This window comes from Amblyomma mixtum, chromosome 2 (assembly GCF_055824585.1).
Source record: "Amblyomma mixtum isolate Tamu chromosome 2, ASM5582458v1, whole genome shotgun sequence".
NCBI classification, from domain to species: Eukaryota; Metazoa; Arthropoda; class Arachnida; order Ixodida; family Ixodidae; genus Amblyomma; species Amblyomma mixtum.
The window spans coordinates 110,525,584-110,553,533 of record NC_143013.1 but is presented as its reverse complement, the minus strand read 5'-3'; the positions used below and the strand labels follow the sequence as shown (position 1 = coordinate 110,553,533).

General features: G+C 50.9%; 2 protein-coding genes across 3 annotated transcripts in view; both read left to right on the top strand.

Moving 5' to 3' along the window:
* The window catches only part of LOC149360560 (sushi, von Willebrand factor type A, EGF and pentraxin domain-containing protein 1-like), a 149,403-nt gene that overhangs the window by 98,580 nt on the left and 22,873 nt on the right, over window positions 1–27,950 (top strand). The gene's annotated exons all lie outside the window — the stretch shown is intronic.
* Window positions 10,452–12,838, top strand: LOC149360561 (uncharacterized). Its single transcript, XM_089575316.1, has one exon. The coding sequence runs from the start codon at window positions 10,452–10,454 to the stop codon at window positions 12,231–12,233; it is 1,782 nt and encodes a 593-aa protein (XP_089431442.1). The 3' UTR covers window positions 12,234–12,838.

Genomic DNA, 27,950 nt, shown 5'->3' with positions numbered 1-27,950 from the left:
GCACTGAAATCCAGTCATCCGGGCACTGAATTCCAGTCATCCGGGCTCTGAAACGAGAACATCCGGGCACCGTACGAGACTTAGCGAGATTTAACGAGACTCTGTAAGCCCTCCTACGCGACCGGCATGCAAGCGCTGGTTGGTCTCCAAAGGAGTCACAAAAAATAACTTCTGCCAGTGCCTTCTCAAAGTTTATCAAGATATCAGTCGCTGTGCGTTTGATAATGCACGGAATTATAATTTCCGATTTCTAATAGCGCGTGCAAAAAGCACATAAATGCCACGATACACTTCGTTGACAGACGTGATCTCTTAGGCGCTTCGCGCATCGAAGCAAAGCCGCGCAGGCGCAGGGGCCCGGGGGAGAAGCGCTGCGTTCAAAGGGCAAGGCATCGCGCCGAACGGGTGGTGGCGTTCCTCCCTTCCATTACGGTGTGGTTCGGGTGTCCACCGAGATGGCAGAGAATTACTGCGCCATTTCCTTTCCTCAAAAAACCTTGCGTTCAAATGGCAAGGCATCGCGCTGAACGGGTGGTGGCGTTCCTCCCTTCCTGTACGGTGCGGTTCGGGTGTCCACCGAGATGAAACATTTCATGCTTATTCTACTCTCGGTTACGGGAGAGGCAGAGATTTTTTTTGTGAGGTTAGGTGGCCCAGATATTCGTGTCCCAAAAGCTTGAAGAATCTCCTTTTGTACCGCTTTTATATATAGGTCTAGATGTCTGTCCCTACCAGTTTTGGGTGTCCACTGTTCCTGAGATTGGGGGTACCGCACATTATTTGTGTTCGGTTTGTCGAAGAAATATTCCCGTAATCTGAGAGTTCGCGAAAAGTTATCTAGATCCTGGAGTAACTTGTACTCGTTATACTTGCTATGGCTTGGGCAGAATTTAAGGCCACGCGACAGCAGTGACTTTTCCTCGGGGGTGAGCTCTGAGCTTGACAGGTTAATTATATTTTCCGGAAGGTGTGGCTCTTCGGGTGTTTGGTCTAATGTGGTTGGATGTTGGTTTACGGTTTCCTTGTAATTGTCGGGTGTGGGTATGTGGCTTGCTAGTTGTAATGGCATTGTGAGCTCTATACAATCCTCGACAAGGATGCCATCACGGGAAAATTTAGTAAGTTTTTTCGTCCAAATTTGCTGAGTTTTGTTAGACTTGAAGACCTCAAGCTCATTTACCTCGGATGTTGAGAGTATCATGCTTTGACGCGCCCGCCTCTCCTCTAGTGTTAGTGATGCCAACGTCTTTTTGAAGTGCTCAATTGTTATTTTTAAAAAGTTTATGGATGCTTTAAGTAGTTCTGTGCTCCATGCTAGGCGATGTATTCCGAAAGGTTGCTAACGGATGGGGTTAAAGATACAAAAAGTCCTTTCGGCACAGTTTCTGATTTAAGGTATATCTGAAGGGATTTTACGTGGAGCTGGTGCTTGATTCGTTTCTCAATAATTTTTTCTTAGCTTTAAAAAATTCCGAGAGCGTGTGGCACAAGTAGAGGGAGAGCTGGTGGGCGCGAGAGCTTGGTCGGCCCGTCAGTATTGTTTAAACTTTAGCCGTTGGGCTGAGCCACAGCGTCGTCTGAGGTCATACCTTTGTTTCGGCGTGGTGGCGTCATTCCCGAAGTCCTGGATGATGACGGAAGCTTGCCGGGATCCAGAAGCCGGTGTTGTTGGTGCTGAGGTGGGGGCCTTCCGTGATCCGGGGCTCGTTGGTGTGGCATCCGGTGACGCCTCGGCCTGTACAATGGGTGCCGGTAGTGGGGACGGGGCATTTGCTGTTGAGCTCTGGTTCTCGGGTGCGGGGTCTCGCGCCGCAACTCTGCTTGGTTTGGCGGCTTTGAATGAAGACACCGTACACTCTGGGGCTCTCTGTGTTGGGGTTGGTAGCAAAGCTGCCCTCGGGGGCCTGGCGTCAGCTGAAGTTCTTCGCGGCGGATTCCGTGAGGGATCTTTCGGAGGAATCTTCCGACGGAAGCCCTGCAAACCAGGTGTCTGTCTTTGCTTCTGCCCAAGCCATAGCAAGTATAACGAGTACAAGTTACTCCAGGATCTAGATAACTTTTCGCGAACTCTCAGATTACGGGAATATTTCTTCGACAAACCTAACACAAATAACGTGCGGTACCCCCAATCTCAGGAACAGTGGACACCCAAAACTGGTAGGGACAGACATCTAGACCTATATATAAAAGCGGTACAAAAGGAGATTCTTCAAGCTTTTGGGACACGAAAATCTGGGCCACCTAACCTCACAAAAAAAGAGCGTAACGCCTTAGGCTCACTTAGCAAACGAACCGACATTGTCATCAAGCCCGCCGACAAAGGTGGAGGCATAGTTATTTTAGACACAGATAACTACATTCAGGAGGGCAACCGCCAGCTTAACAACCCAAAATTCTATACTAAACTCCCGTCAGACCCGACCGCTAAGCAAAAGAACATCGTAGAGCAAACTATAAAAAAACTAACAGATGAAGGTGAATTACCACCGCGAGTAGGTAAGGCGCTCACGCCAAGAAATTCCTCCGCGGGGCGCTTCTACATGCTTCCGAAAATACACAAACAGAATCATCCTGGGAGACCGATTGTTTCTGGTATTGGCACAATAACAGAACCGATCTCAGAGTATATCGATTCGCTCATCAAACATATACCTCCGAAACATCCATCTTACATACGCGACACTAATCACTTCCTGAAAGAATTATCGAATGTCACTTTCCCTCAAGGCGCTTTCCTAGTTACCCTGGATGTGGTATCACTTTACACTAACATCCCACATGACGACGGAATTCAGGCAATGGTTGGATCATATAAAGAATACAAAATTCTAGACACCCCTAGTCCAAGTGCCGTCGAGACACTTGCAAATTTGGTCCTTAAACTTAACACCTTTGAGTTCAACAACTCATATTATCTTCAAACTAGCGCTACAGCTATGGGCACAAAAATGGCTCCAAATTACGCCAACATATTTATGAACAAAATTGAATCTGACTTTCTGTCCTCATATCCAACAAAACCAGCTTTTTACAAACGCTTTCTGGATGACATATTCATAGTTTGGACAGAAACCGAGGACGAACTCATCCATTTTATCGCCTCATTCAACAAAATCCATCCCCATATCTGTTTCACACACGCCTACTCAACCAATAAAATTAACTTCCTGATTGTTCTGGTTCGAGTAGAAGGAAGTACATTAATCACTAGTGTCTATAAAACTCCCACAGAAGACAACAGTATCTTCATTTCAACAGCTGCCACCCACGCCACTGCAAAACTTCAATCCCATACTCACAGGCCATCAGATTCAAACGAATTTGCTCACGATCGGAAGATTTTCACGAAAATGCTAATCGCATGCGGGACACTCTAAAAAAACAACATTACCCGTCTTCTATAATCAACGATGCCATTAAAAAGGCAGAAGCAACTAATATTAATCATGTCATTAAGGAATCCCAGCCATCATCACAGCGCTGTAATCTTATACTGACCTTCACAAATAATCTCCCGAATATTAACAACATCCTAAAAAAACACTTTAATATTATAGAACAGAGTGACCGTCTTTCAAATATTTTCACAACGGTCCCCCAAGTAACATATAGGAGACCAAAAAATCTGCAAAACCATGTTGTCCATTCGACAGTCAATAAACCGAGAGCTGTAGGTTGCACACCATGCAAAAAAAGCCGATGTCAAGTCTGCAAACACATGGAGACCACGGCACTGGCTAAAAGCACCCATTCAAATTTCAAGCATTCTATCCGGGAAGACCTGAATTGCGATTCCAGCAACGTGGTTTACATGCTCGAGTGTGGCGACTGTCGAATGCAATACATAGGCCAAACAGACAATTCCTTCCGTTTCAGATTTAATAACCACCGCTCACATACCCAATCCCTCCCCAACCTCCCTCTTTCGAAACACCTCCGCGAGAAAAGTCACGAGTTTGACAAACTTAAAGTAACAATACTACAGAGTGGCTTCAAAAACACTCGTGAGCGCGAGCAACGAGAATCATATTTTATTTTTAAATTTAACACAGTGCAAAATGGCATTAATGAAACTTACGGCACCCTCACCTCTCTTCCGAGGTCAGGGATCTACGAAATTAAACAAAGCAACACTGACTGAGCAGTCTGAGGTCATACCCCTTTCTGCATGCCACACCTGTGCCACACCTGTGCCGTTTCCCCCCCTGGTGTGCTCGACTGGTGGTCACGCGAATGCCGCACAATTTCTTTTTTTATTTTTTTCCTTTCTAATTTTACTATGTAAGCTCACATTTTTTTATATATTTTTTCTTATATTTTTTTATTTTTTAACATTCCTTCCAATACTTCTCCTCAACCATTGTTGCGTGCACTATAGCTGGGTGCGAAGAAAAAACACTACTTTAAAGGTTTTCTTTTACCTATTTCACTTTTTTTTTTCGAGGTTTCTTCCTTGCTCTGTTCATTTTCCTTTTTTTTCTTGAAAGCTCTCCTCGCCTCTCCTCAAGTAAGGAACGCATGCCGCGTGTCTGGGTTCGAGGGTTCCTTCACATCGGCCAATAGGACGCCGAGTAGGAAGTTGCATTCCCGTGGTGACAACAAACATGGCGGCGCCCTTCGAAGCTGGGCCCCTCGATTCAAACTGAATTCGTCGTCGTTACTGCGCTTTTCAGTGCGTTCGCTGGCCATAAATGGGCCACCGGTCTTTCGCTTCCTCTCATCTCGCCTCTAAGGAAATTATGAGTGATAAATTTGCCTTATTTTTTATTTAGATTGGCGATTCAGCCGCTGTTAGGCTTAAGACCATCGGTTTGTTGACAGAAATGGTTTCCGTCCTAACAACGAGATGGCGCCACTAGGCTGAGCTAGGCAGAAAATTCGTCCACCAGATGCAAAGGGAATAGCCACGTACGTCAATCGTCATGTCATTGCGTCGCTGCTTGCATAATCTGAATTAAAAGTGGAAATTTGAGAAACGTTGTAACGTCCCGCAAAATACCTGCGTTTAGCGTACGTAAGCATGCACACGCTTATGGTACATTGACAGCGTCGATTTATGCTCCATATCTCTCACGCCACGAGCGGCGACGTGGTGGCCGGGAGGTGTGAACGAGTCAACATTTCGGCGGCGGCGGATTTCGCTCGCTCTCGCCGCCGAATGCCCAAGTGTGACAGAGCCACACCGTTGCGGAATCTGAACGCAAATTCTTCCTCTGAGTGCACTTCCACTGGATTCACCGCGTCGCGAAGCAACCTAGCTGTTCGAGGATACAGGTACACTTCATCGAATGCATATTCACAAGCACGGTTAAAAAATTGCGTGTAGTCGCCCGCGTAGCGGTCAGTCCACGCTGCCATTTTCTCCCGCCTGCTCAACTGCACTCACGCCGGGCTCGCGTCCTTGCGCCGCGTCTCGCCGCCCGCGTGAGTGTGCGGAGTCACTTGTGGCCGCAGTGAGGTGAAGCACTCCTCCAGGACCAGGAGCGACGTAAGGACGCATGAAGGCAGCTGGCAGCTGCCTCAACTGTGAGGAGGCACCAAGGACGACCTTACTTAGGGCTCCTCAGTAAGGAAGCTTTCAGATTGACATGAGGGCTGCTCACTGCAGTGAAGGCTCCCTTACTGAGGTAAGGAAGCTTTCAGAGTTTGGGGGTGAATCTCTCGGCGGCGGCGTAAGCAACAAACGTGCTCGTCGGTCGTCGAACTACGAATGCCCGCTGCTCGCGGCATCGTTCAATTTAAAGCCGGCAAGGAAACTTCCGGATAACAGGTCGAGATCATCTAGAGTAGTCTGGAAACACGTAGATGCAGCTGTTCATGGCTGTGAACAATCGAGATTAGACCGGTCGCTTCTCGCGTCACGAACAAAAATGATAACACCCCTTTTCTGCGGCCTTGCGCGAACGAACGGACGCTACAATGATACGTGGCAATATATATATATATATTGTAGCGTGCAACGCCAAAAAGAACACCCGCGCAGAGACGAAAAACCTGCGGCGGTCTCCTAGTGGTTCGAGCGCGCGCGAGAGAGCCAACTAACTTCTTCCTCTTCTAGCGCATGCGCTACTTCTGTCTCTTCTTCGAATGCATGTACCACTGCCCCCCTCTTCTGCAGCATCGACACGATGCGGCTGGGAGTGAAAAGTCAGCGAAATGGTAGAACACAGCTGCAGTGGACCGCAGTTCAGACAGGTAGCCGGTCGTGGTAAGGCTTCATGCGAACAACGTGTACGACTTCAGTTCGGTGCGACCGGCGCGATGAACAAGCTGTCGGGGCCGGAGCAACTGCATAAGTCACATCACTGATGCGGCGCACTACTTCGTAAGGGCCGAAGTATCGGCGCAGCAGCTTTTCAGAAAGCCCGCGGCGACGAACAGGTATCCAAATCCACACAAGGTCGCCGGGAGCATAACTGACGAAACGGCGTCCACAGTTGTACTTAGTGGCGTCAGCCTCCTGTTGACGGTGGATGCGCAGGCGGGCCAGTTGACGCGCTTCCTCAGCACGCTGAACGAAGGTATCTACGTCGATGTCAGCGTCAGAGTCGCAGTAAGGGTCGACGGGCAACATAGCATCCAACGGAGTGGTCACCTGGCGACCGAAGACAAGCTGAAAGGGGGTCAGTCGGGTTGTTTCCTGCAGGGCGGTGTTGTACGCAAACGTTACGTACGGCAGAATGGCGTCCCAAGTTCGATGCTCGACGTCAACGTACATTGATAGCATGTCGGCTAGTGTGCGGTTGAGTCGCTCTACCAACCCGTTTGTCTGCGGGTGATACGCCGTAGCACGTCGGTGGCTCGTGTGCGTCAGAGTCATCACGGACTGGGTTAAGCGGGCCGTGAAAGCAGTTCCCCGGTCAGTAACAACAACGGCGGATGCTCCATGACGCAAGACAATGTTGTGGACGAAGAACTGCGCCACTTCAGCAGCAGTGCCTTTGGCAAGAGACGTGGTCTCAGCGTACCGTGCGAGGTAGTCAGTCGCAACGACTATCCAACGCTTTCCAGACGAAGACTTCGGAAATGGGCCAAGGAGGTCCATGCCCACTTGATGGAAAGGGGTCTTCGGTGGATCGACGGGGTGAAGAAATCCGGCCGGTTTCAATGGAGGAGTCTTCCGACGTTGGCATTCACGGCATGTTTTGACGTAGGCCCGCACCGATGGGAGTAACCTGGGCCAATAATACTTTTGTCTAATCCGCGCGAGTGTACGGCTGACTCCAAGGTGGCCGGCGGATGGTGCATCATGACAGGCACTCAAGATCTCAGACCGCAGCTGTGATGGTACGACAAGGAGGAACACTTCTTCGCTGTTGGCAAAGTTGCGCTTGTAGAGAACACCAGACCGTAAAGTGAAGGTGTGAAGCCCTCGAAGAAAAACACGCGGAATGGGAGCTTCACTGCCTTCGAGGTAATCGATGAGCGGCGCCAACTCCGTGTCCGCCCTCTGAAGCTGCGCCATTTGGGTGGTACTAACAGAGCCCAGGAAAGGAAAATCATCGGTGGTTTCTTCGGTATTGATTGGGATAGGCGCACGCGACAGACAATCCGCATCCTGATGCTTGCGGCCAGACTTGTAAACTACTGTTAAGTCGTATTCTTGCAAGCGTAAGCTCCATCTAGCCAAGCGTCCTGAGGGGTCTTTGAGGCTCGCCAGCCAGCATAAGGAGTGGTGGTCGCTTACCACACGGAAGGGTCGTCCGTAGAGGTACGGTCGGAACTTGCAGATGGCTCATATCACTGCAAGACATTCTTTCTCCGTCGTAGAATAATTTGTCTCGGAGCGCGTAAGTGTCCGACTAGCATAACTGATGACCCGTTCTGCACCGTCTTGCCACTGGATCAGTACTGCACCAAGGCCAACATTGCTGGCGTCAGTGTGGATGTCCGTGGCAGCATGCTCTTCGAAGTGGCCGAGTATCGGAGTGCTTTGCAGACGGCTGCGAAGCTCGACAAATGCAGCCTCTTCGTCGGTCCCCCACAGGAAGGGCGTGTCGTCACGGGTCAGTGCGTTCAGCGGTTCCGCGATTTTCGAGAAATCTTGAATAAAGCGCCTATAATAGGAGCACAGGCCTCAAAACCGGCGAACGGCCTTCTTGTCAGTTGGGCGTGGAAAACCTGAGACGGCAGCAGTCTTGTCAGGGTTCGGGCGAACACCTTGTGCGCTGACAACGTGACCAAGAAAGCGAAGTTCCTCAAAGCCAAAATGGCATTTCTCGGCTTTGATGGTGAGTTGCGCGGATTTGAGCGCTTGTAGCACAATGCGCAACCGCTCCAAGTGTTGGTCAAAGGTGGGCGAAAATATAACGACATCGTCCAGGTACACCAGGCAGGACTGCCATTTCAAGCCGGAGAGGACAGTGTCCATCATGCGTTGGAAAGTTGCCGGTGCTGAGCACAGACCAAATGGGAGCACTTTAAACTCAGAGAGGCCGTCAGGCGTCACGAAAGCCGTCTTCTCCCGGTCTCTCTCGTCCACTTCGATTTTAAGATCCAATGACGAGAAGTATCTGGCGTTCCGCAATCGGTCGAGCGCGTCATCTATCCTGGGCAGCGGGTAAACGTCCTTTTTGGTCACGCTGTTAAGTTTCCTGTAGTCCACGCAGAAACGCAGAGTATTGTCCTTCTTTTTGACAAGAACCACAGGCGATGCCCACGGACTGGTGGACGGCTGAATGACATCGTCTGCAAGCATCTCGGCAACCTGATTGAATGGCTTCTCTCTCCACCGGGGAAACACGATATGGGCGCTGGCAGACGGGTCGCGTAGTCTCGTCAGTGATGATACGATGCTTGGTGAGTGGAGTTCGGCCGACCTTCGAGCACGTAGCGAAACAGTCCGCAAATTCTGCCAAGAGGGCCGACAGAAGATCCCTCTGAACCGACGGCAAGGCAGGATTTATTCTGACTGACTGAAGAACGTGATGTGGGCCAGCATACTCCGGAGAGGGTCCTCCCACGGTGCACAAACCTGGAACCTCAGCAACGTCGTGGAGGAAGGCAATAGCCATGCCTTTGGCCAGGTGCTGATATTCGTTGGCAAAGTTAGTCAGGACGACGTGGGTGCGGCCGTCACGTAGTTGGACGAGACCTCTTGCAACGGCAAGTCCCCGCTTAAGCAGCAGTGGACTATGGCTGTCCGCTAGGCCCTCGTAGTCATGAAAGAGGTCGTTCCGCACGAGCACCAGAACACTGCACCGCGGCGGCACCGTGACGTCGTTCTCGACAATGCGCAGAGCGTTGCTGCAGGGATCGCGGGAGTCAAAGCGCGCCACGGCCTGTTTGGTCGAGAACGTGACACGTGCCTCCTGAAAGTCAATCACAGCGCCGTTCGACTGCAGGAAGTCGATCCCCAGAATCAAGTCTCTGGAACACTCGGGGAGTACGACAAATTCACCAACGTACGTAAAACCACTAATCCCAACTCTAGCCGTGCACTTGCCCACAGGGGAAATTAGGTGGCTACCAGCGGTGCGAATGGGAGTCCCCGTCCACGGTGTCAGAACCTTCTTAAGTTCTCCAGCGAAGGCACGGCTCATAACAGAGTAATCAGCACCGGTATCGAGCAGCGCGGTAATGTCAGTGCCATCAATTGTTACACGCAAATCGGATGCAGCGTATCTGATACTGTCGCTGCCTCTCTGTCCGGGTATCGTCGGCTCGAGGGTTCCGCGATGGAGGATCTTGACACGTCCCGACGTCAGCGGCCTTGCCTCCAGAGGTCGCTGGTGTTAGTTTTCCCGACGCGGACTCGGCGAGCGACGGCCAGCAGAGCTACTCTGGCGGCCAGGGCTGGAAGAGCGATAACGGAGAGGCGAAGGGGAACGGGACTCGCGCCTTCCAGAGTAGGCAGGGTTCTGGCGTGCCCAGAGATGCTGTGCAATCTCATGCGGTCGTTCGCCGTTCTGAGGGCAGGGTGCGTCGGGATGGAAACCGCGAAGGCCCACTTGGCGGTACGGACAGGCGCGGTAGAGGTGACCAGGCTCCCCACAGTGGTAGCAGAGAGGCCTGCGGTCCGGTGTACGCCACAAATCCGACTTGCGAGGGCGTGGCCCGGCTGTAGCAGATGCGGTTGCAGAATACGTGGCGATGTTACTCACGGAGGTCGACGGGGTCTCACCGTAGCCAGGCACGCTTGCGTGACATGTGCCGATGTTGCTCACGCCAGGCGTTGGGGTAATGGGACCGTAGCCTGTCGTGCGACGTACAACAGATGCGTACGTGGGTCGGTCATCGAACCGGGATGGCGCTTCGGGGACAGGAGGTGCCTGCGCAGCCTGTCGCACCTCGTCCCTGACAACTTCGGACAGCGCTGCCAGCGGCGCAGGTGCAACCTGAGGCAGATGGATCCGTTGCAGTTCCTCCCGGACAACGGAACGAATTAGTTCACGCAAGGTGTCTGCACTGCCGCCGAGACACGACGAACTGGGCACGGTGGCATTTCAGGGATGTGGTCACGTAATCCGTTCCTCTTCATTCCGCAGTTGTGGATCGGTGTGCTGTTGGCCATCGCCAGCTGCTTCGCCGGGCCGCCTGTGCATGAAAAGGAGTTCGTCATCCAGAACATCACCGCCTTTCACGTGGATCCTGTGCTTCATCCGACGCCCTGGAATTTCATGATAAGACAGTCAGCGGCTACACGCACCGATGACAGCGTGCATGACCCAGGAACAGCGCCACCACATCACCAGCCTATAAATGACCCACTCAGGACCGGCGCGCCCACTGGGCACGGTGGCATTTCAGGGATGTGGTCACGTAATCCGTTCCTCTTCATTCCGCAGTTGTGGATCGGTGTGCTGTTGGCCATCGCCAGCTGCTTCGCCGGGCCGCCTGTGCATGAAAAGGAGTTCGTCATCCAGAACATCACCGCCTTTCACGTGGATCCTGTGCTTCATCCGACGCCCTGGAATTTCATGATAAGACAGTCAGCGGCTACACGCACCGATGACAGCGTGCATGACCCAGGAACAGCGCCACCACATCACCAGCCTATAAATGACCCACTCAGGACCGGCGCGCCCACTGGGCACGGTGGCATTTCAGGGATGTGGTCACGTAATCCGTTCCTCTTCATTCCGCAGTTGTGGATCGGTGTGCTGTTGGCCATCGCCAGCTGCTTCGCCGGGCCGCCTGTGCATGAAAAGGAGTTCGTCATCCAGAACATCACCGCCTTTCACGTGGATCCTGTGCTTCATCCGACGCCCTGGAATTTCATGATAAGACAGTCAGCGGCTACACGCACCGATGACAGCGTGCATGACCCAGGAACAGCGCCACCACATCACCAGCCTATAAATGACCCACTCAGGACCGGCGCGCCCACTGGGCACGGTGGCATTTCAGGGATGTGGTCACGTAATCCGTTCCTCTTCATTCCGCAGGTGAGGAAACGCTACGCAAAATGTATTCGTTCTAGTGATCCCTTTCTCTTTCTGCTGCCGTGCCCACGGATGTGTTGGTTCTTCTATCGAGTTGCTCTGTACTTGAAAGAATTGTTAGTGCTGGATGGTGATATTGAAACAAATCCGGGTCCCAATAATGCACAGCTTTCTAAACAACTGGAAGATATAGCTGCAGACATCAAAGAGATAAAAGAAAAACGGTTGACTGACATAGAAACTAAACTAGACGCAGTATCGAGACTGGAAGCCAAAATCGTTCTCTGTCAAGACCAGCTCGAATCTATGAATCGTGTAATTCAAAACCTTGAAAACAGAATAGATGACTTGGAAAACCGCAGCCGTAGATCGAACTTAATTGTTTACGGCTTCAAAGAAGAAGAAGACGAGACTTCTGAGTCCCTGGAGCGTGATGTTAACCAAAAGGTCATTCAAGACAAACTTGAACTCGCACCAGTTACCATAGAGCGCATTCATCGTTTGGGAAAACCTGCAGAGAACAAAACTAGGCCTGTTATATTCAAGCTCCTGGACTCTCGTCAAAAAACCGAAATTTTAAAACAAGGACGTAAACTTAAAGACAGTGGTATATCGATCGGTGAAGACTTTTCATATAAAACAAGAGACATAAGAAGAAATCTCTGGAACAGTACCAAGCCGAACCGCGATAAAGGCGACAAAGTTTCATTAGTTTTCGACAAAATTTTTATCAACAGTCAAGCCTACGTTTGGGACTATGAAAAGAACGACAAGGTGCCTTTGCGAAAAAACTATCGTACGAAACAGACACGACCCTTAACGCCTTCAGTGGTGCAGTCAACTCCATAGATCACGCAATTCTAAGCCATGAAAAGGTCTCTGCTTCTAAATACCGATTTCCCAAACATAAACGTAACAGAGGTCACAAAGGAATTGCTACAGTGACAGTGAATAAGCATCTCCGAATAATTAATGTTAACGCTCGAAGCGTAGCCAATAAAACCGAGCAGCTTGAAATCCTTCTCCTACAACATGACCCTCACGTTGCGGTTATAACAGAAACTTGGCTGCACAGCGAGATTACCGATGACCTCATCTTTCCACCCTCGTACAAGGTATTTCGCAAGGATAGGCCCTCGAGAGGTGGAGGAGTTGCAGTACTAATCAAAAATAATATACAGGCTGTTTCGCTAGAAGATGTACCTGATCTTGAGTGCCTTTGCATGAAACTGTTTTGCTGGGGACATTGCTTTATTTTGTATGCGGTTTACAGGCCTCCTAATGTAACACAAGATTATCTAACTAAGTTACAAGTTCACATGTCACAGTACAAAAAGAGTAAAATATTGCTATTCGGTGATTTCAACTTACCTGGCGTTGACTGGGAACGTCTGCAGCCATGTTCCGGGTACAAAAAAAACGTTGATATTGTATTCGACATTATGTTCACGCACAACTTGTGTCAAGTGGTTCGCGAGCCAACCCGAGAATTTCGCATGAGTAATTCAGTGTTGGATCTTGCATTTGTTCCCCATGTTTTCCATGATTGCAACGTGTCTGTCGCACCAGGACTTTCAGATCATCATCTTGTTAGTGTTTTCATTCCCATAAAACCGCTTGCCAAGACAAAAACATGTAACGCACATCGTATCATGGACTTCACACGTGCCGATGACGCCTCAGTTATTGAGCATCTTGAAACATGCATTGTCGAATTTGATGGAACCGACGCCTGCGCACTCTGGAATCAGTTTAAGAAAATGTGTCACTATTGCCTTATAAATTTCATACCTGTAAAATACAAAAACATTCGCAAGCAGACGCCTTGGATGACACGCAGTATCATTCATCTCAGACGCCGAATCAAAAGGCTAAAAAAGCATCGCGCACAGCAGAGCACAATCAACCATTTAAGAGAAAGCCTCGCCCTTGCTGTACGCCGTTCAAAAGATTATTATTTCAAAACAACTCTGCCGAACTTCATAAAAAACGACCCTGGTAAATTCTGGCGCCACATTAGCGATAAAAAAGCCCCTATATCAGAAATGACTATCAACGGTACAATGGTTACCAATCAGCCTGCCATTGCTCACCATTTTAACGATTACTTTCACAGTGTATTTTCTCAACCAAAACCGCACGATGCACCAAGCACAACTTCAGCACATCCATCTGAAGTTAACTTCATCTCGTATGATGGTGTCGTTTCAATGTTACTAAACCTGAAAACTAAATCATCCCCAGGGCCCGACGATATTCCTAACGGTTTTCTTCGGAGGTATGCTGAATCTCTGGCCAGGTTTTTGGTTATTATATTTCGCGCGTCATTGTTAACCGGGTGTGTACCTGAGGACTGGAAGATAGCCCGAGTCGTACCTGTATTTAAAAAAGGCGACCGCCTTCAGGTGACCAATTATCGACCTATATCCTTAACGTCATCTTGCTGCAAATTAATGGAACATATTGTCGCAACTAGCATTAATGAATTCTTAGATCGCAACAACATTCTGACAGATTACCAGCATGGTTTTCGCAAAGGGTTTTCCACAGTAACTCAACTACTTTGTTATCCATTCATTTGCGGCATCACTTGACAATAACAGCCATATTGACGCGATCTTTCTAGATTTCAGTAAAGCGTTTGACAAAGTTCCACACCACAGCCTAATTCTAAAACTAAAAACTATTGGACTTCCGCCTATTTTTATTTCCTGGATAAATGATTATTTAACCAACCGGAGTCAACATGTTTCAATAGGTCGGCACCAGTCTGGCTGTCTCCCAGTCACATCAGGTGTGCCACAGGGAAGCGTACTGGGTCCACTACTCTTTCTAATATACATTAACGACATCATCCGTGAAGTTTGCCCTGGCGTACATATTCGATTATATGCTGATGACTGTGTCTTATTTCGCGATGTTAGCATTGAAAACGATCAGAGTGACCTACAAAATACGCTTACTAATATTGTACAGTGGTGCAAGCGCTGGGACATGACACTGAACGCAGATAAAAGCGTTTCTCTTCGCATAACTAACAAGATAAACGCTCTACAATATGCATATAAATTAGAATCATCACCATTGCAACAAGTAGCGTCCGTAAAGTACTTGGGTGTAACACTTACTAATAACCTTTCTTGGAACTCTCACATAGATAACATCTGTTCACTCGCATTCCGTAAGCTCTGTTATATAAGGCATAAACTTCGAAACGCCCCCGCTAACGTTAAGCTCGTAGGTTACAATACTCTAATTAGACCCAAGCTTGAATATGCTTGCATAATTTGGGACCCGTACACTAAGTCTAACATAAGAAAGCTCGAGAACATTCAAAGGAAAGCAATTAGATTCATATATTCAAAATATCTACCCACTGACTCCCCCTCAGACTTGATGCATGCTAACGGTATTGAAGAACTACAGGTAAGAAGACGAAATTTTCGTTTAGATTTTCTTTCATTACTTCTTAACAATAAACTCAGACTTGACCCTTCTGCTTATCTTTCCTCAATGCCAACACGGAATACACGACACTATCACAAAGCTCTTTTAAAACCATATTTTGCCCGGACTAACTCGTTCAAGTTTTCCTTTTTCCCACGCACCATATCCGACTGGAACTCACTAACCGATCCTAATCAACCCTGAAAATCAGACGCGTTCCTCAGCCATCTTTGATATTGCGTATTATGTATTTTTTCTGCTTTGTGTTGCATTGCTGTATTGTTTGTTTTACTACATTATCTTTGCTGTATTGTTGTATTTTTTGTTGCTATAATTTTGCTTTTTGTGCACCTGCCCTTCCTGCTTGGACCTAGCCATGGTCTGCAGTATGTACATAAATAAATAAAAAATAAAAGGCTTCGGGCACCATGCAGTTGATGTCCCGGTTGTACTGGCGGGCCCGTTGTTGCAGCGTCGTCTCCATCGTGGTCGCCTCGGTTAGAAATTCCGCCACCGTGCGGGGTGGGCTGCGCACGAGGCCCGCGAACAGCTCCTGCTTAACCCCACGCATGAGATGGCGCAGCTTCTTCTCCTCTGTCATGTTGGGGTCGGCGCGCTTGAAAAGACGGGTCATGTCTTCGGTGTACATGCGCACGCTTTCGTTCGTGCGCTGATTTCGGGAGTGCAGCGCAGCTTCGGCCTTCTCCCGGCGGTCAGCGTTGGGGAACGTAGCCAGGAGACTCCGGCAAAACGTCTCCCAGGTGGGAAGTGTAGCCTCGTGGTTTTCAAACCACGTCCGAGCAGACTCTTCCAGGGCAAAGTAGACGTTATTCAGCTTGCGCTCGTCGCACCAGCCGTTGTAGCGTGCGACCCGCTCGAACGTCTCCAGCCAGTCCTCAGCGTCTTCGAACACGTCACCGTGAAAAGATGGCGGTGTTCGCGGTGGGTGGCAAAGGATCGGCGCCAGGGGCCTGGTGTCAGCGGCCACGGCAGTTGGACTCGACGGTAGAGGCTGGATCGGCGGCTGGGTCCTGGTGTCAGTGGCCATGTCAGTTGGACTCGGCGGTCGAGGCTGCGTCGTCCTTGTTGGCGGGGGAAGGGGCCCAAATTCAGGCGACTCTCCGCGGAGACGGCGGCTGGGTCGCTGGTGAACCGGTGTGAGGTCCGTAGTGACGCTGTACGGAGTTTGCAGGTCGGGAAGCGTACCCCGCACCTCCACCAAACTGTAGCGTGCAACGCCAAAAAGAACACCCGCGCAGAGACGAAAAACTTGCGGCGGTCCCCTAGTGGTTCGAGCGCGCGCGAGAGAGCCAACTAACTTCTTCCTCTTCTAGCGCATGCGCTACTTCTGTCTCTTCTTCGAATGCATGTATCAATATATATATATATATATATATATATATATATATATATATATATATATATATATATATATATATATATATATATTGTTACGTGCTTAGCACGCACGGGGGTTTATTCACAGAGGGGATCGGTCGGAGCAGGATGGAAGCAGGCAGCCTACCAGCGTCCCTCAGCTCTTTTTCTTCCTTTCTCCCTGCCGGTCAGTCCTTCATCTTCTGCTTCTTCCGTCGAGATTCTGTGGAAGCACGTGACATTTCCCTCCTCGTAGACGGAGCCCGTCGGGCGAGTTACGTAGACCGTCTGGGATGGAATCGCTTGAGACGGGCTACATGCACCACCTGAGACTGGCGTGACCGTCGACCACTAGCAGTTAGTCGTGATATAACGTAATTAACGTCACTTATGCACTCCAACACAACAAACGGTCCAGTGTAGTGGGACAGCAGTTTCTGACACAGACCACGCTTGCGTAGAGGGGTCCACAACCACACAATGTCACCAGGAACATAAGAAACTTCTTGGTGTTGGACGTCGTAGCGGTTCTTGGAACGCTCTTGAGAAGATAAAATTCGAACGCGGGCAAGCTGGCGAGCTTCTTCAGCTCTGCAGAGTGTGGTCGCAAGAGAAGGTTCGTCGTGGATGAAAAATGGTAGAATGGTGTCAAGGCCGCAGCGAGGTGAGCGAGCATAGAGCAGGTAAAAGGGGCTGTAGCCTGTTGTCTCATGTTGCGCTGTGTTGTATGCATGAGTAATGAACGGGAGGACGCCATCCCAGTCCTTATGATCTGCAGCGACGTACATAGCGAGCATGGTGGTGAGCGTCCGATTAGTGCGTTCTACCACCCCGTTCGTTTGGGGATGATATGGCGTGGAGTGGCGAAAACTGCAGCTGCTGAGGCGGAGAAGTTCTTCAACAACGTCCGCTGTAAATTGGCGTCCACGGTCGCTAATGAGAACTGCAGGAGGGCCGTGCCGAAGAATGACGAATCGAAGTAAGAAGTTAGATACTTCAGACGCAGTAGCAGCTGGTATCGCGGCTGTCTCACAATAACGGGTTAAGTGGTCTACGCACACAAGAATCCATCGATTTCCTTTCGAGGACCGTGGGAAAGGTCCAAGGAGGTCAATGCCAACTTGCTCAAACGGGGCTGTTGGAGGTGTGATTGGCCGCAGTTTGCCCGGTGGACTTGAAGTCGGCAGCTTAAAGCGCTGGCATTGCACACAGCTGGCTACATGGTGCTGGATGGTTGAACGCATGTTAGGCCAGTAAAATCGTTGTTGTGTGCGGTGGAGTGTGCGTGTCACTCCCAAGTGCCCAGACGTGGCGTCGTCGTGCATCATTTCAAGAACTGTGATGCGTAGGTTTTCGGGTACGACAAGAAGCATGCGTGCTCCTCCAGAAGTGAAATTCTTCTTATAAAGCAAACCGTCGCGAATGCAAAAAGTATTCTTTACAGAATCTTGAGCGGCATCAAACAAAGAGGTTAATGTTTGGTCTTTGCGTTGCTCAGTTCGGAAAACTTCAAGATCGGGGAAGGCTTGTGAAAGTGACGCCAAGTATTCATCAAAGTTGTCTGCGTCGTCATCATTCGTTTGAAGCGGCAAGCGGGAAAGACAATCGGCATCTGAGTGTTTTTACGGCCGCTTTTATGCACCACAGTGAAATTAAATTCTTGTAGGCGCAAAGCCCATCGAGCAAGCCGGCCACAGGGGTCACGAAGACTCACTAGCCAGCAAAGCGAGTGGTGGTCGGTCACGACGGTGAAAGCATTCCCGTACAGATAGGAGCGGAAGCGCTGGACAGCGAAAACAACGGCGAGACATTCTTGCTCAGTAACCGTGTAATTTCTTTCGCTCTTACTCAATGAACGGCTGGCATATGCTACCACGTGCTGATCGTGACCATGGCGTTGTATAAGTACAGCGCCGATAACGATACCACTTGCATCAGTGTGCACTTCAATTGGTGCAGATGGGCAGAAGTGGCGTAGGATGGGGCCCGAGGTCAAAAGAAATTTCAGATGTCGGAAAGCTGCGTCACATTCGCTGGTCCAATGGAACGGTGCATCTTTATGCAGCAAACACGTGAGTGGGTAAGCGATGTCCGCAAACCTAGCTATAAAGCGTCGAAAGTACGAGCAGAGCCCTAAAAAACTCTGCAGCTCTTTCACTGATTGAGGCACCGTAAAACTTTTGACAGCTTCAATTTTCTTTGGATCTGGTCGAACACCTTCTTTATCAACTAAATGAGCAAGAACAATTGTTTCACGGTTCCCAAAATGACATTTCTTGGAATTGAGGATAAGGCCAGCTCGTTCCATGCAATCAAGCACAATATCCAGGCGGCTGTTGTGCTCACTAAACGTTTTGCCAAAAATTACAACGTCGTCCAAATAACATAAACAAATTTGCCACTTGAGGCCACGCAGGATTGTATCCATGAACCGCTCGAATGTTGCAGGTGCATTACATAATCCGAAAGGCATGACGTTAAACTCGTAAAGTCCGTCTGGTGTTATGAATGCCGTTTTTTCCCTATCTGCAGCGTGCATGGGGATTTGCCAGTAGCCGGATCTCAAATCAATAGAAGAAAAGTACGAAGCGGAGTGCAGACAATCAATAGCGTCATCTATACGTGGAAGCGGGTAGACGTCCTTCTTCGTGGCCGTATTTAAGCGACGGTAGTCAACACAGAACCTCCATGTGCCATCTTTTTTCTTAACAAGGATAACTGGAGCTGCCCAAGGACTGGAAGACTCTCGAATTATGCCTCGCTTTAGCATCTCTTGAACTTGGTCATCTATTAACTTACGTTCAGTGGCTGAGACTCGATAGGGTTTCTGGCGTATAGGAGGTGCGGAGCCGGTGTTGATCGTGTGATGAATACGACTGGTAGGCGGTGGTGTAGAATCGTCTTTGGCAAAGTCGAACACGAACACGTGCTTCAGAAGGAGTTCCACTAGAGTGCGACGCTCGGTTGTGGGAAGAGCCTGATTAATCATAGTCTTAACTTGGGTCTCCATATCTCTTTTCACGTGCTGCTCACTGACAGAGTTGGTTAACGTCGCGACGGAACCTGACACACCTTCCTCGAAACGGGCGAGTTTGAGGCCCCGGGGCAACACAGCTGGCTCTTCAGAGTGGTTCACTGTCCACAGCTCGGTACGGCCTCCCACCACGGGAACGACGCAACGAGGCACGACGATACTCTTCTTAGAGCAGGCGAGTGTCGTAGGCTCTGCCACAGCTTCAAAAGATTCGCACTGATTGTGAACAGAGGAAACCCGCACGAATGCTGCGGAGAAAGCTGGTACAATAGTGTCTTCTTCCACCGCAAATGCTCCAAAATCCGGTGTCGAGTTATCCACAAGAGCTGAAAGTAGTGAAGAATTCAAAGAAATTTCTCCCGTACGACAGTCTAAAGTTGCACCACACTCTTGCAGAAAATCAATCCCAAGAATCACATCATGCGTTGACCGTGGTAGCACTGCGAATTCTGTTCTAAACGTTAGACCACCAATAACAACATCCGAAGCACACACACCAAGTGGAACCAAAGGTTCACCACCGACACCACGGAATAACGCTGCACGGTCACCACTAAACATCACTTTCCTACCTAAACGGTTCTTAAACCTCAAACTCATAACGGATACGGTAGCACCAGTGTCCACAAGAGCCATTGTTTTCACACCATCAATAAACACTTCCAGTTTGTTCTTCAACATAAACACGGGCAGAGGTATATTGGACGTCATCGACTCGCCGGCGGCCTCACCTCCATCGGCCGCGCCTCCTAGTTTCCCGGAGGCGGAGGGGATGCACGACGTCGAGGAGAAGGTGACCGCCGTTGGCGCTGAGGTGGCGGCGTCACACTGCGGTCAGATGCAGGTGATGAACTCCGCAAAGTGCTCGGACGGTACGGGTCCCAAGCGGACGTTGGGGGTCGCTGCTGCGCGGTGTGCAGTTGTCCGTAAGTAGGCGCCGGGGGTTGGCAGTCTTGAGAAGTCGGGAAACGACGGCGGCAATATCTAGCGATATGCCCTGCAATACCACACCGGTAGCACAAAGGTTGAGAGCGCCAGCGACCGCCATAAAAGTCCTGGCGAACAAAGTCGCGACGTTGGCTGGAGCCAGGATCTCGCTGCTGACGAACCACGTCTTCTGGGTAAGTGGGCCTCCTTTCCGTCGGCTGGTGGCCATAACGTTGGGCAATGTTCCGATCTTCCATGGGCAAAGTGCCGTTAGGTTGAGCCCACGGAGTCGACAGGGCGGCAACATCGTCCTCCGGTGCAGAACTGTGCCGCGGATATTCTGTGCGGCAGAAGGTGTCCCGGGATCTTGACAATTCCTCGCGCACAATCTCTCGAATCATATCAGCCATAGAATTTGGAGGACAGGCTTCAACACTGGCTATAGAGGTGACATTGGCCAATCTTCCGAATTTAGGGGTGATTCGACGCAGCTTAAGAGCTTCAAATGTTCTGCAATGTTTGATAACGTCAGCGGTGGTGCTCAGGCTCTCTTTACTAATCAGGAAATTGTAAACATCTTCCGCAATTCCTTTTAGAAGGTGGCCGACTTTATCTTCTTCAAGCATACTGGAGTTAACTAGCTTGCATAACTTTAAGATGGCTTCGATGTATGCCGTGCAAGTTTCTCCGGGTACTTGCGCGCGGTGAAGCAATGTCTGTTCCGCACGCTTCTTCTTAGCCGATTCATCCCCAAAATTTTTCTCGACCTCGGTCGTAAATGTAGCCCATGAACTCAGTGTATCCTCATGATTGTCGAACCAGTCAAGGGCCGTGGCGGCAAGGAAAAACACTACGTTAGCCAGTTTAGTAGCAGCGTTCCAGCTATTGTATTTGCTCACCCGCTCGTAGTGTTTCAGCCACTCGTCAACGTCCTCTTCAGGTTTACCAAAAAATGTGCGGGGCTCTCGATAATGTGGCCAGTTGTTCGCTGTGGATATCCCGGGTTGCTCGGCATTGTCGTCTCCAGGCATGTCCGATGGCAGTGGTGGGAAGCCTGCGAGTCTACGGCTCCTTCGGTAGATGGAATGCTCCGTGGTCGATACCCGGCACCTCTCACCAAACTGTTACGTGCTTAGCACGCACGGGGGTTTATTCACAGAGGGGATCGGTCGGAGCAGGATGGAAGCAGGCAGCCTACCAGCGTCCCTCAGCTCTTTTTCTTCCTTTCTCCCTGCCGGTCAGTCCTTCATCTTCTGCTTCTTCCGTCGAGATTCTGTGGAAGCACGTGACAATATATCAGAAGAATGGCTGAGGGTGGTTGGTGCATGATGTCGTTTTCTGATGAGTTGGTGCATGCTCTGTCGTTTTCTCTGCGCCAAAAAAGCTGAGCGGGTTATGCTCGCGGATCAGCCAAAAGAACAAAGCCATGTGCGAAAAGCGGCACGGCGAGCATTTCGTTTCCTGTGCCGTCAGAATGGTGTACGAAATCCCACTGACGTGCCGCCGGTGGGATCCGAACCCACGATCTCCGAATTACGCGTCCGGTGCTCTACCACTGAGCTACGGCGACGGCTGTCAAATCTTCTGCTTTCGGGGGTATTTATGTTTACAAGTAACCTAACCTTGAGAGTGTTCATCAGCCCCACCCACGTTCATAAGCGGCGGACGTAGAACGTCCTGAGTTACCGCAGGTGGGACGTAGAACGTCATCGAATGGAGAGGGAGGAAGCTGCTTGAGAACCCTCTTATGCTTCCTATGGCGTCAAGGCTGCCAGAACCGAGGCCCTCGCTAAGCAATTAAGCAAACAAGGGAAGGGGAGTGAGGGGCTCGTTATAAATATGACAGAAGCCAACAGCCGCAGAAACCAAGGGGCACAGGGGATTTTTAATTAATTTATTTATGTTGTGGTATTGATAAATTTGGATTATTCCTGAATATGTTATTGCTTAAAGCTAATTGATTAGAAAAGCAGAAGAAAAAACAACCACATGCCGCCGGTGCGATCCGAACCCACGAGCTCCGAATTACGCGTCCGGTGCTCTACCACTGAGCTACGGCGACGGCTGTCAAATCTCCTGGTTTCGGGGGTATTTATGTTTACAAGTAACCTAACCTTGAGAGTGTTCATCAGCGCCACCCACGTTCATAAGCGGCGGACGTAGAACGTCCTGAGTTACCGCAGGTGTGACGTAGAACGTCATCGAACGGAGAGGGTGGAAGCTGCGTGAGAACCCTCTTATGCTTCCTATGGCGTCAAGGCTGCCAGAACTGAGGCCCTCGCTAAGCAATTAAGCAAACAAGGGAAGGGAAATGAGGGGCTCGTTATAAATATGACATAAGCCAATAGCCACAGAAACCAAGGGGCACAGGGGATTTTTAATTAATTTATTTATTTTGTGGTGTTGATAAATTTAGATTATTACTGAATATGTTATCGCTTAAAGCTAATTGATTAGAAAAGCAGAAGAAAAAACAACCACATGCCGCCGGTGGGATCCGAACCCATGGGAGAGAACTTGTGGCTCGCGAAGGCGATCGGGACCTCCGCACCGTCCTCATCCCGCTGAGAAAGGCAGACCCCGGCGGCGAACGCGGAGGCGTCTGTGTAAAGCCAAAATGGCTTGTCCGGGTCCGGCGTCCCAAGAGCAGTGGCCTCACAAAGCGCAGCCTTGAGGCGTTGGAACGCGCTGTCGGCCTCGCTAGACCATGGAATTTTGTTCGCGACCTTTTTTCCTGTCAGTTCTGTCAACGGCCTCGCCACCTCAGCGTAGTTGCGCACATACTCTCGATAGTAGCCGCACAAACCCAGGACGCTGCGGAGCTCTTTCTTTGACGTCGGCGCTTTCAGCCCCTGGATTGCGGCTAACTTCTCTGGGTCGGGCGCGTGCCTCCCCGAACCGACGATGTGTCCCAGGTATCTTATCGACTCTCGCGCTATCTGACACTTTTCTAACTTTACCTTCAGGTTCACGCGCCTCAGAGTCTCGAAAACCCTGTGTAGGTGCTGCAGGTGTTCCTCCAGGGTCTCACTGAACACCGAAATATCGTCCAGATACGCACACGCGTACTCCGCATGTGGCCGCAGGAGGTCGTCCATCGCCCTTTGGAAGGTTTGAGCGGCGTTCTTTAGCCCGAAGGGCATCACCTTCCAAGAGAACTGCCCCCGGTGGCACACGAATGCTGTAAGGGGTTCAGCGGAGGGGGCCATCGGCACCTGCCAGTACCCCCTTCGGAGGTCTAGGAGTGTGATAAATCTCGCCCTACCTACTCTCATTATTAGTTCTCCCGGTGGTTTCATAGGATAGGCGTCTGCGACCGTTCCCGCATTCAGCGTGCGGAAGTCTACGCATAACCTTATGCTGCCATCCCGTTTTGATACGCAGACGACGGGATGGGCGTGCGGGCTCTCGCAGGGGACAATTAAGCCGAGATTCAGCAGCTCATCTACCTGCTTGCTCACCTCCCCTCTCAAGCTGGTTGGCACCCGGTATGCATGCGACGCTCTAGGCGCAAAACCTTCTGCCAGGATTATGTCGTGCTCTTTTACTTTAGCCACCCCGGGTTTCTCGTCGAGCAGGTCTCGGTACCTCTTAAATATGTCCCGAATCGCAGTTTGGTCCCTCTCCTGCATGTGGGCGGTCATTTCCGCGGAGAGTATCTCTGTTCCTGGCTGGGAGCTCTTTGGGCTTGGTGCACATTCAACTTCCCCGAACGCGTCGTCCTCCTCAAACATGACGCTGAGCGCCATTACCCTACTCTGATATGCGCGGAGTTTCCCGGCATGAACGAGCCTTTTACCCCCTTCAGGCATCTCTACAAAGTAGGAATGGTCACGGTACTTGCCGGTGACCGTACCTGGCCCCTTCCACCTTGGGAGCATTTTCCCTCCGCGCTGATCGTCAAACACGAGCACCGCTTCCCCCACCTCGAAGCTTTTGATGGAAGCACGCTGATTATATTGGCGGGCATACACGTTCTGCTGCCTTTCACTGATCAGCTCCGCCGCTTCCGCCGCTTGCTGTAAGTGCGCTTGCAGCTGCCTCAAGTACTCTGTGGGGGACGTAGCTAATGTTGGTGGCAAGTTCGTTTCGCCTGTCCAAGAGCGCTTCAAAATAGATAACGGGCCCTTCGGTTGTCGCCCGTAGAGCAACTGGAAAGGGGCCACCCCGGTCGTGTCATTGGACACCTCTCTGTAGGCCCACAGAAGGAAAGGAACGTACCTGTCCCAATTCCTGCCCTCCTTCTGTATAACATGATACAGCATGTTCTTAAAAGTCCTGTTGAAGCGCTCCACTGCCCCGTTACTTTCCGGGTGGCCCGGGGTTGAGAATCTCGGCGAACAGCCCAATTTTGCCAGAAACTCTTTAGTGAGCTCCGCGGTGAAATTCGTGCCGCAGTCCGACGCGACTACTTCCGGCACACCGGTCCTGCTGAACACCGTCAGGAGGGCGTCGCAGGCCGCCCTGGCACTGAGGGAGCGTAGACAAACTACCTCAGGCCAGCGAGTGCACAGATCGATGACGCACAGCACGTACCTGTGACCTCTCCCTGACGGAGGCTCCAGCGGCCCGATTACATCAATATTCACCTGCTCGAAGTGATAGCGGCGCCTTACTAACGGTTGAATGGGCACGTTGTCCGCCCTGCGTAGGTCTGATCGCGTCTGACAGCTGTGACAACTATCGCAGTGCAGTGTTACGTCTTCCCGCAGCCCCGGCCAGAAAAAGGTATACTTAATCCTAGCCATTGTTTTCCGAAACCCCAAGTGGCCTCCCCAGCTCGACTCGTGCGCAGTCTGAAGGACCTCTGCACGCCGGGACTTGGGCAGTAATAGCTGCATTACCGGCTGCCCCACTATCCTATCCGTGTGGTAGAGAAGCCCATCGACTACCGTCATACCTCCCTTGCCTGTCTGCGCATCTTTCCATGCCTTCTGTAGAGTCTCATCTTGCCTTTGCTCCTCCCTGAACACCTCCGCCATGCTTTTCGCATTCCCTGGTGTTACTGTGGGCTCAGCAATTCCACTCTCCGCAGAGCCTACTCCTTTATCGTGTAGGGAAGTCTGGGCGACTAGCGTACCACTTGTCTCTCCCGCGGCTTGCTCAGTATCACCTGACTGTATGAAGACCGCGGTTCCCCTTTCATCTGAAGCTATAATCCCTTGGGATTTTCCTTCCACCTCGACGGACTCCCATGCCTCCTGCGACAGAAGGCAATCGGTTTGCGTGACCAACTTTTCAGTGAGGGCGCATAGCACCGGTACGGCTTCCATTACGTCAGCGAAGACTCCTGTGTCCTTGTGCATAGTCATTGGCAATACCGCCACGTTGGCTTCCACCTTTTCACCGAATGCGGATATTAAATTTATTTTCCCGTGAGGCTTCGTCAGCCCGGGTGGTACGAGACTTTCCCTCACGACTGTAATTTCCGCGCCTGTGTCAAGGATAGCGTTTCTTTCCTTACCCTTGCAACGGAGTGCCACGGCCGTCAGCTCACTACGCCCGCCTCCTATAGACCCCATAGCTACCCGAGCGGACAGGCTATTGGCATTCTCATTGAGTGCCTTCGGGATGGTCTGGCTTGAGCTATGCGGACAGTTCGATTTCAAATGTCCTGTTGAGCCGCACCTGAAGCAGCTGATGGAGCGCGAGTTAGCGTTCGGCACCTGAGCCTTTAGCTTCAACGGTTTACCCCTCTCCTTGACTGGCGCGATACCTCGTGCGCTGGGACCCTCGAAATTTTTCTGCTCGGACTTTTTGCCGGCGCTATTCTTACCCTCCGCCTCCCCAAACGTTTGAAGGAGCGCGGCCATCTCGGGCGCCTTCACCCACCCCTTCCCTTCTTGAAGGATAATGAATTTTAGCGCTTCCTCCGACAGGTGGCTCTTTACCTGATCCGCCACCAGTAACGCGGTTAGTCCCTCTAGGGTTTTGACTCCTCTCGACTCAAGATACAGGTGGAGGTAACTCTGGATGCGCGTTACAAACGTCCGCCACCCTTCGTTCGCTCTCTTGTGCGAGCCTCGGAAGCGGCTGAGGTACTCTCCAGCGGAAAGCCTCAGCTCTTCTAGCACCGCCCTTTTGAGCGCGTCATAATCTTTATGCTGAGATGGCGTCAGCCTAGTCGACAGAAACTGCACTTTCTCCGCTATTAGCGGGAAGATGATCTGCCCCATCGGTCTCTTGGGACGTCGTACGCCTGGAGCGTGTTATCCGCGGACTCAAACCACACTGGAACCTCGGCGTCCGCCGGAAATTTTGGGAGGGCTCCTGCGAGTAGCTTCGAGAAGCGCCTCAACTCTCCGTGCGCGTCCCATGCCTCTGGCGAGCCCGAGCTCTCTCCTCCGCCTCTCCGCAGCATAGACTGCAGTTTTGCAAGCTCAATTTGTCGCTCTACGAGCAGTATCTGTTTATCTAACATCTGGTCCCTCGACGCAACCGGCTCCACCGGAACATCACTCGTCCCGGCCCCCTCACCGTACTCCTCGTCACTCATTTCCTGGGGTTTTTGTCTGTCGGGGTTTAAGTGACCGAAGCGTGTTTCCATGCACGCTGTAAGCCTTATTCGGACAGCGGCGTTCGCACCAATGCGAAGAACGAAGAGGACTCACCCCTTTGAAGCGGAGCACTGCTGTCCCTCGTAGCTCGTCGCTGTCCCTCCTGAAGTTGGCCGCCTGCGATCAGCTGTCCCTTGCCGCCCGGTGGTCTCGACCGTCGCCGCTCCACTGGTGCCGACGTCAGTTGACTTCCGATGACCAGGCCTGGCTTCCTCGACGGCCGCCTCTTCTCTCCGCCTGCACCTTGTCCTCCCGAACCGCCGATGTTCGACTTGTTGATGCCTGGACGTCTCCCCTTCTTTGCCTGCCCTTTTTCCTGTGCTTCCTTCTGATAGCAACAGGATCCTGTCGACTGCGCCAGTAAAGTTTCACTCTTTCTTCTACCAAAAAGCGAATAGGTTCTTTTTCTCTTCTTTCTTCTGCACCAGGGGTGCCCCGTCGGAGACGGCTTGTTATTACTTGAAGGCTGAAGGTCTATAGGAGATGATACTTGCAAACAACAGAGAACTTGCAGGGGATATAAACTGAAGCTTTATATACAATAGTTTACATATATATACAAGTTGAGCAGTGAGCACAACAACATGGAACTGGCTAACATTTAGGGGAGGCCCCTACTCGGCGTAGCCGAAGATGCGTTACATCTATCTCCGTAGCCCAGAACCCCTTTTCCGGGCTCCGGGACCCAGTTTTAAAGACACATGGGCCCGGCCCACATTCATCAGCATCCAATCGTGTCAAACCCTTAACACGATTGGTTTTTAGCCGCGTGGTCCGCCCTCCAACTTCCTTAAGGCACATAACTCTCTCCCAAATGTACATATTGTAAAAAGGGCATCATTTTCACTTAAAACATAGTACATTCCGAGGATTCACACACATACGGATTGGCCCCCTGGGTTACGTGCCCCGCCCCACACTTCCACCGTATTAAACAAACTCTCTCCCCTATGGAAAGAAAAGCAAAATACTTACAAACCACATAGCGAAACACTCCCACTATATCAGCCCAACTCTCTCCCCTAAGGAAGAAGAAGCAAAACACTCAAAAGAACATAGCAAGACACTTCCACGGGTGCGTCTGTCTCCCTAGCACCCGTGACCTTGACGCTTCCCGGCACTAGGGAAATTGTCGGCCCCAACCCGGCTGCGACTGTCGCAAACCACACCCGGGAGCGCAGATCCACTTTCCGATAAGAGTCGGATCACAATGGACTGCCGACC

Bases quoted from the DNA above. Each gene is read 5' to 3' on its own strand.
- LOC149360561 (XM_089575316.1), top strand. From the start codon at position 10,452: ATGTGGTCACGTAATCCGTTCCTCTTCATTCCGCAGTTGTGGATCGGT.